This window comes from Ruditapes philippinarum, unplaced genomic scaffold (assembly GCF_026571515.1).
Source record: "Ruditapes philippinarum isolate M1 unplaced genomic scaffold, ASM2657151v2 ctg3424_1_1_1_1, whole genome shotgun sequence".
NCBI lineage: Eukaryota > Metazoa > Mollusca > Bivalvia > Venerida > Veneridae > Ruditapes > Ruditapes philippinarum.
Window position 1 is genome coordinate 140,187 of NW_026861910.1, and position 10,582 is coordinate 150,768.

At 32.3% G+C, this 10,582-nt stretch overlaps 1 protein-coding gene across 1 annotated transcript; it reads right to left on the minus strand.

Moving 5' to 3' along the window:
• Nucleotides 1-657: 657 nt before the first annotated feature.
• LOC132717329 (uncharacterized) lies at nucleotides 658-7,136 on the minus strand. Its single transcript, XM_060700771.1, has 3 exons — nucleotides 3,562-7,136; nucleotides 3,278-3,330; nucleotides 658-2,561 (listed from the first exon to the last, which is right to left on the minus strand). The coding sequence occupies exons 1-3, from the start codon at nucleotides 7,124-7,126 to the stop codon at nucleotides 1,011-1,013; spliced, it is 5,169 nt and encodes a 1,722-aa protein (XP_060556754.1). The 5' UTR covers nucleotides 7,127-7,136; the 3' UTR covers nucleotides 658-1,010.
• Nucleotides 7,137-10,582: the final 3,446 nt, after the last annotated feature.

Consider the following 10,582-nt stretch of genomic DNA (forward strand, 5'->3'; position numbering starts at 1 on the left):
GTTGTTCACTTGTAGATATAATCTTTTTATAACAATTTAACAATTCAAAATAACAATTTATTTACAATTAACAATAGGAAGTCTCTTTTAGGTTACAAGTACAAAAGCAATTCAGACTGTAGAACCAGTACAGATGTCTATAAATATGTAAGTATACAGCCTTTAAATAATTGTTTTGTGTCAATAATTTAAAAATATCACTTTTACTTCACATGCGAATTGACTTCCATAACATATGAAAACAATAACAATAATAATTTAACATGTCTAAAACCTTATAACATTGTTTCATAATAGTACATGTATATTCCACAAAGATAATGATTATAATGTCTTTACATATTCTTAATATAAGAAATTTGTAAGTCTCATCTGTTGAGGTAAGCAATTATGTCACTTATAATGCACTAAGTGTTCATAAATTTTGATATTTAGTAACATTGCATTTCAAAGTATAATGTCAAATGTTATATTAATAACACTAAATGTATACATGTATATTTAACATAGATGTATTCTATTGCGTCAAATTATTTTACACAAAAATTAAATGTTCATTGTATTATTTTTAAAGTATTTCAGACACACTGAACTATGCATGGCACAAAATCCTGTAGAATAATCACAAAATATGTATATTACGTAAGTATGAGTTTGTCTCACAAATAAAGTTAAGATAATTAATTCTTACGAAATTGATAACAGATTTCTTAATAAAAATTATGGCAAAATGTTTACTTTGAAATATTTGTTAACACTAAATTTAGCTGGAAACATTAAATGTGTATTTGTATAAAGTTTAATTAATCTTTTAAAGTCCACTGAAGATATCTGTAATACTGTTCCTTTAGTTTGTTCATCATGCTGATACTTAGTTTATCGGTAAATTCCTTTTGTCATATGTATTTCTTTTATCTAAAAATTCCTTTTATCTTTGAATAATTATTTTCTAAATATTCCTTTTATCATCCTGTCTATATTTGACATTACAACACTTTATTTATTCTTGTTTACACATTTTCTTTTAAACTTATCCTTTTGTCACTGCACTGTTTTTCCAGCTTTGGGAGGTTGAAATATTTCGCCTCGAGTTGTAATGCAGCCAAACTTCCTCTGTCTGATGGTAAAAGATCCCTTGACAGGTTCATCACTCCTTGTTGACGGTATCTTAAATGATTTAAGACATATGGGAATAGTTCACTGTCCCTGTCAATGAACAATTCATCTTTATTTATCACTACTTTGTCCATTATGCCTTTCACGGTGGTATTTAAAGTTGAAAATTTTCGTCCTCCTACATTCAGTGTAACTATTTCGATCTTTTGTTTTTCTTCTGTTTTCTTACTATGTCTTTCCTCCTTGTCCTTTGTGTGTTGTCTCTTTTCTTCTACTCTTCCCTTTTCTTCATTTTCTTTCTCTGCTTCCATGTTTCTCTTTTCTTTCTCAAGTCTATGTTCCTTCTCTTTTCTCTTTTTCTCTTCTGCTTCTTTTGTTTCTTTCTCTTTTCTTTCTTTCTCAAGTCTAAGTTCCTCCTCTTTTCTCTTTTTCTCCTCTGCTTCTTTCCTTGCTTCATTCTCTTTCCTTTCCTTTTCTACTCTCTGTCTCTCCTCTCTTTCTTGCCTTTGCTTTTCCTCTGCTTCCTTCACTTCTTTCTCTTTTCTTTCTTTCTCAAGTCTAAGTTCCTCCTCTTTTCTCTTTTTCTCCTCTGCTTCTTTCCTTGCTTCATTCTCTTTCCTTTCCTTTTCTACTCTCTGTCTCTCCTCTCTTTCTTGCCTTTGCTTTTCCTCTGCTTCCTTCACTTCTTTCTCTTTTCTTTCTTTCTCAAGTCTAAGTTCCTCCTCTTTTCTCTTTTTCTCCTCTGCCTCTTTCCTTGCTTCATCTTCTTTTATTTCCCTTTCAATTCTTAGCCTCTCCTCCCTTTCTTGTCTCTCCTTTACCTCTGCTATCTCTCGCCTTTCTTTCTCTTTTCTAAATTTTTCCTGTTTCTCTTTTCTTTCATTTTCAATTCTTAGTCTTTCCTCACTTTCTTTTCTTAATTTCTCTTCGTAACAAGGTTCCACAATTTGAAAGTCATCCTCCAGATCAAGTAGATCCCTAACAGCAGTTACCGTTTCATCTTCTCTTGAGCTTGTACTACTTGATCTGGATGTGTCTGATGATTCAGAGCTACTGGAGCTAGAACTTTCCCTTCTCTTTTTCGTACATCTGTTTTCTCTGCTTTGCGGCCTTCCCCTCTTTCTTTCGAATAATACTGGTCTTGTCTGTTTCCTTATCATATTATACCCTTGCCTTTTGTCTATTATCAAATCAGGAATTGTTAGTTTAAATCTTTCCATTATGTCATCAGCTTCTTTCCCTCTTTCACCTGTAGCCTGGACAAACCTAATATAATTTTCCTTTTTGTCATGACAGGTATTTGCTTGCGGTGTGTTTCTATGATAGACCTTGCAACAGAATCGACACTTCCATGTCACGCCAGAGTGCTGTTCTAGAATATGACTGTAACATCTGCTTCGGGTTGTAAAGGAGATATCTCCACAAATCTTACATTCAAAGGGTTTCTGAAGATAGACAAAATAAGTTTCCTAAGTATAAACTTCATTATCTTTATATTTATCCATTAATACATTTCGTGAATTTATATTTGTCCATTAATACATTTCGTGAATATACAATAATTACTTTTCAACAAGTTATGAAAGTAATTTCTTATCAAGTATTATTTATCATGTCATGTATATAATAACATCATTATATATCTTTTAATTTATAATAATCCATTGGTAAAGAATCATATAAAATTATCTTTTCATTTTAAATAAGACATTATCAACTGAATATGATATATCTCTATACAATGTAGCAAAAATTAGCAACAACAACAACAGAACAGTAACAATAAAACTAACGCAATACCAAACAGTCTATACTGTTGTGAATTATAGGTGTGCTATTTACACCTATTTGTTTAATTAATGTATGCTTTAAGCTTATCATGATGAACAACTCTAGGTCGTTCTCTCTGACTACCCTTTATTCGATATAAAATGTTGCTAACTTTTTCAATTATTTGATATGGACCTTTCCACGGTCTTGTTAATTTTCCACTTCTACCAACTTTTCTCTGTGGGTTATAATACCAAACAGAATCACCTACTACATAAGAAGTCTGATTAGCATTTAAATCATAATTTCTTTTCATAGCATCACTTGAAATTTTTAATTTCTTTCTAGCAAAAGAATGAATTTGATAAAGTTTTTCCTCTAATTTTCTTACATAATCACTGGCATACCTGTTTTCTTTTTCAGGATTGTCTACAAGAGGAGCTCCTATCAATAGGTCAATTGGCAACCTCATCTGAGTTCCAAACATCATAGAGAATGGTGTGACACCAGTAGATTGATGTACAGCAGTGTGATGTGCCATCATGCAGAAAGGTACATACTTGTCCCAATCATCACCATTTTCAGAAACAAATGCCGTTAACATATTTAGGACACTTTTATTAGTTCTTTTTACAAAACCAGCCCCTTGAGGTCTAAAAGGTGTATTTCATGTCTTTTTAATGTCAAACAGTTGACAGAGTTCTTTAAAAAGATTAGACTCAAACTGTGGACCTTGGTCTGTATGTATACTTAAAGGTATTCCAAATCTTTGAAAAATATTTGATATGAGTGCATCTGCTACTACTTGAGTTTCTATATTTGGTAATGGGATTGCCTCGGCCCATTTAGAGAAATAATCAGTTACTACCATTAAATATGAATTATTTCTTTCTGTTTTCCCTAAAGGACCTACAAAGTCTACCCCAATTCTTTCCCATCTTTCTCCGGTGACAAATTGTTTCATATAAGCTTTTTGTTTCTGACGAGTCGGTTTTCTGGACTCGCACACAGTGCATTTTCTAATCCAGTCTTCAATATCTTTTCGTAAGCTATACCAGAAAAACCTTTGTCTAACCCTAAATATTGTTTTCTTCACACCTAAATGAGCTGATGTTGTTGAATTATGCATTTGTGTTAATACCTGTTTAATCAGGACTTTAGGAAGAATAATCTGATATTCCACTGAGTTATCTATGTCACTAACCCATTTTCTGTAAAGGATATCTTCTTTAATTATCAATGATTCCCACCTATACCAATAATACTTATATTCGGCATTATATTTAGATACCATATTCCAATTTGGTTTGTTTCCAGACAACACCCATTCGGACACTTGACCAATTACTGAATCTTCTCTTTGCATCTTGGCTAAGAGCTCTAAATTTAATTCATTAATATCAATGTCACTGTTGTCTTCAGAATTTTGCGTATGTTTGAATTCATTATCTGATTGTTTGGTGCTTGTTGATGGTTTATTTAGGTTTGTGTGTGAGCTATCCTTATTTTTGTTCAAGCAGACATTACTATCTTTATTGGACGGACCTGGTAAACATTCATGTGAAGTGTTACTGTCAGACTTGGCAGACCTGACCCCTATAGTTAACATTTCACTACTTTGACCTTGAGACTTGACAGGTTCTTTGCATCCTGTCCTATTAATTTCCTTTTCAGTCAGCGAAGGTTTTCCATAATCTATTGTTGCGCCAGACATTGTTTGACTGACCACCATGCAACAATTCTTGGAAGCCTTATCTTGACAATTGAACTTACTATTATTTAGTATAGTAACTAAATCTGCACTTTTATCTCTGTCGGTACAGACATTAACACAAAAAGTTTTACATATATCCCTACTTGTCACATTTAGTAAAATAAGACAAAAAGCAACTGTAATAGAAATTGGAATTTGGGTAACTACCACTATTATTAAGATAAGACTTAATATTAACTTTTCAGTGGTGATTTTTCCTTGATTCAGAGTAGTATTTACTGGGCTTTCACTAGCGCTGGGTTTGTTTTGAAAGACAGGACAAACAGAAACATTTTCAGTACATAACACCTTTTTGTTATTTTGATCATGTTTATCTTCAACACGTTCACAATATGAACAATTTTTGTTATAACAGGGACGACGACTTAATGCGTCAGCATTACCATGTATTTTACCTGGTCTATGCTTTATTTCATAGTCATAATTTTCTAAAATGCTTACCCAACGACATAACTGACCCTCTAATTGTTTAAAATTGGTAAGCCATCTTAGACTCGCATGATCTGTACGAATAGTGAATTTTCTTCCGTATAAATAATGATGGAAATGTTTTACCGCAGTAACGACAGCCAGTAATTCTCTGCGTGTCACGCAGTAGTTACGCTCGGATCTTGAAAAGCACTTAGAAAAATACGCGATTACTTTTTCTTCTCCGTCTTGTACTTGATGGAGCACCGCTCCCATACTTGAATTACTCGCGTCCGTATCAAGTATGAAATAATCATTTTGGGTAGGGAAAGCTAGTATAGGACTTGTTATCAAAGCTGTTTTCAAAGCTTGAAATGCATTTTCACATTCTATTGTCCATTCAAATTTCTTATCTTTTTCTGCTAAAGTATGTAAGGGTTTTGCTATGTTCGAAAATTGATAAATGTACTTTCGGTAAAATGAAACAAGTCCCAGGAAACTCTTAACATCTCTAACATTTCTTGGTGTGGGCCATTCTTTAACACTTTTAACTTTTTCTGGACATGTGGAGGTCCCTTCTTCACTTACAACATGACCCAAAAATGTTACTTGCTTTTGAAAGAAATGGCATTTTCTAGGATTTAATTTTAAGTTTGCTTGCTTTAATCGCTGTAAAGCTTCTTCAAGGTGTTTTAAAGTATCATCAAAAGTCTTTGCAAATAAAATTATATCGTCTAGATACAAAACTAAAGTTTTCCAGATAAGACCCTTAAAAACCATTTGTACTAGTCGTGTGAATACACTTGGACTATTAGACAAACCAAATGCTAACTTTTTAAACTGCCATTGTTGACCACCTTGAAGACTAAAAGCTGTTTTCGGTCTACTCTCTTTATCAATGTCTACTTGCCAAAAACCTTTTGACAAGTCACAAGTACAAAACCATTTAGAACCTGATAAAGCGTCAAGATTATCTTCAATTCTAGGCAAGGGTTGGTATTCTTTTATTGTAACTTCATTTAATTTGCGAAAGTCACAACAGAAACGAACAGACTTGTCAGGTTTTGTAACCATAATGATAGGTGATAACCAAGGTGAGCAAGCTGGTTCGATTATCCCGTCTTCAACCATTTTCTTTATTTCATTTTCAGCCACCTCTCTTTTTGCTAGAGGTATTCTGTAAGGATAGGTTTTGATAGGGGTACTGTTACCAGTATCTATATGGTGTTCCACTAACTTTGTGTGACCTATATCTCTATCATTTTTAGAGAATACATCTTGATATCTTACTAAAATTTGCCTAAGTTTAGCTTTTTCCTCACTATTTAAATGAATAGAGGACCTTTCAAAAAGATCATTTAAATGTAATGGTATTTCAGTATTGTTTGGACTTGCGACATGCTCTTTGCTACTGCATACACTGAATTTATTAGGTAAACTGTTCTCATTCACTGTTACAGACTCTAAATTACCCACAACTGTATTTTTATAAATTTTACAAGGTTCTGAATTGAAATTAGCAATTCTAATAGGAAAATTACCTGTATTAGGATTTACTAAAGTTTTGGCTACCAGTAAACCAGATTTTTCTACAAAATTTGTATTGGCCTCTATTATAGCTGAACTATTCTTGTCTACTGCATCTAAAGGTTTACCCTCTAAAATTATTTCAGTTTCTGGAGGTATTTCTATTGTCTCAGCTACAACTATTCTACAACATGTGTTTTCATTATCCTTTTGGTGCATATAACATGGTATCTTATCCCCTTTTAAGGTTATATACTTTTTACTGAATATTATGTCACACTGATTTTGTAATAGAAAATCTACACCAAGTATACCACCTTGCTGTATTTCAGCAATTAAAAATGTATGTACAATACTATGTCTACCTATTTTTATAGCAATTTCTGTTTTTCCTAAAAATGGAGTTGACTCCCCTGTTACTGATATAAGTGAAGTTTGAACAGGATATATTACAGGTCTATCTGAATATGGAAGCCTTTCTATTGTCTCTTTATTTAAAATGCTTACATTAGCTCCACTATCTACTAACATTGACACATGGTTACCATATAAAAATGCTGACAAAAAGTAACCATGATCTGATCCTAAATTATTTAATGCAATCTGGGACCTGCATTTCTTGTCAAGTTGTGGCCCCTCCAACTTGGCATTTGTTCGTTTCCCTGATTAAAATTTTGATTTCTTCTATTATCATACCCTGATTTTGGTTGGTTTTCATTTGATCTAGCATTATACCTAGTATTTCTATTTTCATGATAATTTCTAAAATGATTGAAATTTTGTCTTGTTTGCTGTCTATTATTTTCAGGTCTAAATTCCTGAGCTTGATATGGTCTGTTAAATGTAGGTTTAGACATGTTGGGTTTAGGTCTGTAAGGGTTGCTATGAGAACTATTTTGTGAGGATATAGATTTTGTAGGTTTTTCAGTACTTTCCTGTACACTGCCTATAAGTCTACTTCTCTGTCTGTCAGCGAGCCTATGAGCTTCCATCCTGACAGCTATTTGTTCGGCCTCAGATATACTTTTTGGGCTAACTTCTCGTAATCTTAGTCTAATATCAGACTCATTCAGGGCATCTATAAAACTATCTAAAGCTAAAGCATCTACAACGTCTGGGTTTGCGGTCGGATATGCTTTTCTTGTCAATTTACGTATTGATTGGGCCAGTTCGGGAATGGACTCTCCCTTTAACCTTATTCTAGTTTTTAGTTGAGTACGAAATACCTCGGCCTTGTTTTCAGAACCAAATCTGCTCTTTAGTTTTAAAATTAAACTTGAGAAATCTCTTCTTTCAGTTTCAGACAATTCTGTTAACAGAGATCTAGCAGTACCTGTCAATGTACTAGCCAAATATAAGGACTTTTCAACATATGTCCACCCATTAATTTCAGAAGTTATTTCGAACTGTGTGAGAAAATCATGTAGATCTTCTTCTCCACTAAAATTCTGTGGTTTCATTTTCAAACCATGTCTCTTGTCATGAGATATCACATTATCAGCAGAGCTTTCATTGAAATTTTGACCTATATGATTATTACTAATATTACTTGGTCTTGATGGTGTTATATGAACAGGAATTTGAGGATTAACATTATGCTCAAAATGTACATTGTTTCTATAATGATTGAAACTGACCTCATTATCAGGATGTTCTAATTCAGACAACCGTGATCTAACAGATAAAATATCATTTTCTACAGTACCTAGTTTATTTTGTATTTTACTAGTTACATTTTCTAAAGTAAGGCTTAAAGTGCCTATTTCTTTTACTAGATTTGAAATTTGACTTCCCATAAAATTTTCAAGACTATCAATTCTAGAACTAGAATCATATTGTTTTTCATTATATACATTTTCGGAAGAGCTTTGATCGCCTTCACTATAATCACTGTTATCCATTGATTCAGTGTTTTTCGGATTCACAACAGAATAGCTATGATCAATATCTAATTCAGCCATTTTGTAACTATTACTAAGTAAATTATATAATTTTATCAAGGAAACAATTTAACTCACAACCTGGAAATATTTATATATATATACTATATATTTCTTACTTATCATAAAGACTTATAATATAAGTTCATAATTCTGTACTAACGTACCAATAAAAATTTTGTCACCATTACTTGTCATAAGTATGTGTCAACTTATTATATCAATATCTTTTCCAGGTTGTCAACATAACATCAACAGCTAACCTTCCAGTGTAGAGAAAACAGAACAGAAAACTGTCAACATAAACAACACAAATCTTATCCCAAATATTTAACTTTTCTTTAAATTGTCTAGCCAATTGTCAGGATTATTCAACTTTTCAAATGGAAAAATTGTTTTTTTCACTTATGTGTAATACTAACTAAATTCTAAAAAAATTATTCTTGTTCTTATCTATATTATCATGTTCAATTTATCTAAAACATTTGTGTTAACCATGATCTTGTTAGACCTTGTAAATCCCACTTCTGACACCAGATGTGGTGCCCAGACCCCTGCTTAGTGTTTCCAGGGCAGTCTGCAGCCTCACATTAACTCAGGGTTCGTTTTACACGGCCCAAGTACCAAATTATAAATGAACACATAAGACATTTTGTAACTTAAAACTCTTTTAATTAAAATATTATATAGATCAATTTATTTAAATATACATAGTCATGGATGCCTTAAGTCTATTATTATCATACCTATAGATGACCAGATTTCAGTAAACAAGTACCAGGTTTGGTACAATATAATGAGATACCAGATCTGGTAGTTACCAGATTGGGTACTATACCGGATTGGGTATTATACCAGATTTGGTATGAACCATTTCTGGAACAACCGTTCTCTACACTGGCAAAGTAATTATAACTGTTTAACAATAACAACAAGTGAATTTCACCTGTATCCGATCCATTTTCGGTTATTTAATCGTCTACAATTATCTACTCCGTAGAGTACTTTTCTACCAGACGACCTGATATGAGATGACAACGATATGCTAACGCGCAGTATTTATAGTACCCTGTGACGTCATCACATTAATATTCAAAATGGCCGACCAGTGGCAAATTCAGAAATGTGACAAAATATTAAGCAAGATTACATGAAAATAAACGTATGTCAGCATTTTAGAATAGATAATAAACATTTATATATACAAATGGCATCTGAATATCATAATAATATAAGATAAAAGCAGTTACATAGAAAGTAATCATCAAAACAATGCGATGGTTCGTACTCAGCAATATTCGTACTCAAAGTGGGAAAATGAATAAAAGTAATAAAGCATTGATAAAATAGCCTGAGCATCACAATAGTGTAGATTTTTAAGAGGGAACTTACTTGTTAGCAAGAGAGATTTTCTTAAGAAAAGTGTGTAACCAATAGCAAATAAAAATAAATCGATAACTCCTGTACATTGTATTATATCTAGTAAATATTAGTTTGAGTGGGGAGTTGAGTAGGCGCCCTCTTTTGTTAACTAGATGATCAATCGATTGAGTGATTTTAAAGTTGTATTTGAAACAAGTGGACCACGTGCTTCCCTTAATTTGTAAAAGTCGACATTATTCTGAAAGAATATACCGGCTATGATATAATACAGTCATCAATGTTTTAATATGTTTATGTTGCACAGACAGACCACGTAATATTGAGACTTCAATAAAATTAGGAGAACATTTTGTAATTTTTGGATTGTAAACGTGGCATCAATCAGAAAAACAGAAAGAGCATTGTTATCGAACGTACAAACGTAAAAATAAGCTTAAATTGAAAACAGACAATACAAACAAGCCAGGTTTCCTTTGTTTAAGTTTGCATTATTGAAATGTTTATGGTTTTCAAATGTTATTGATACTGGATAAGAATTTCTCATTGTCCATAAAATAGAATTGAAACGTCAAATCAATAAGTTATTTAAGTTAGATAAACATTTTGCTGAATTAGTCCAAATGTTCAATATCAAGTACAAACGCCAGTACATAACCACAATCAA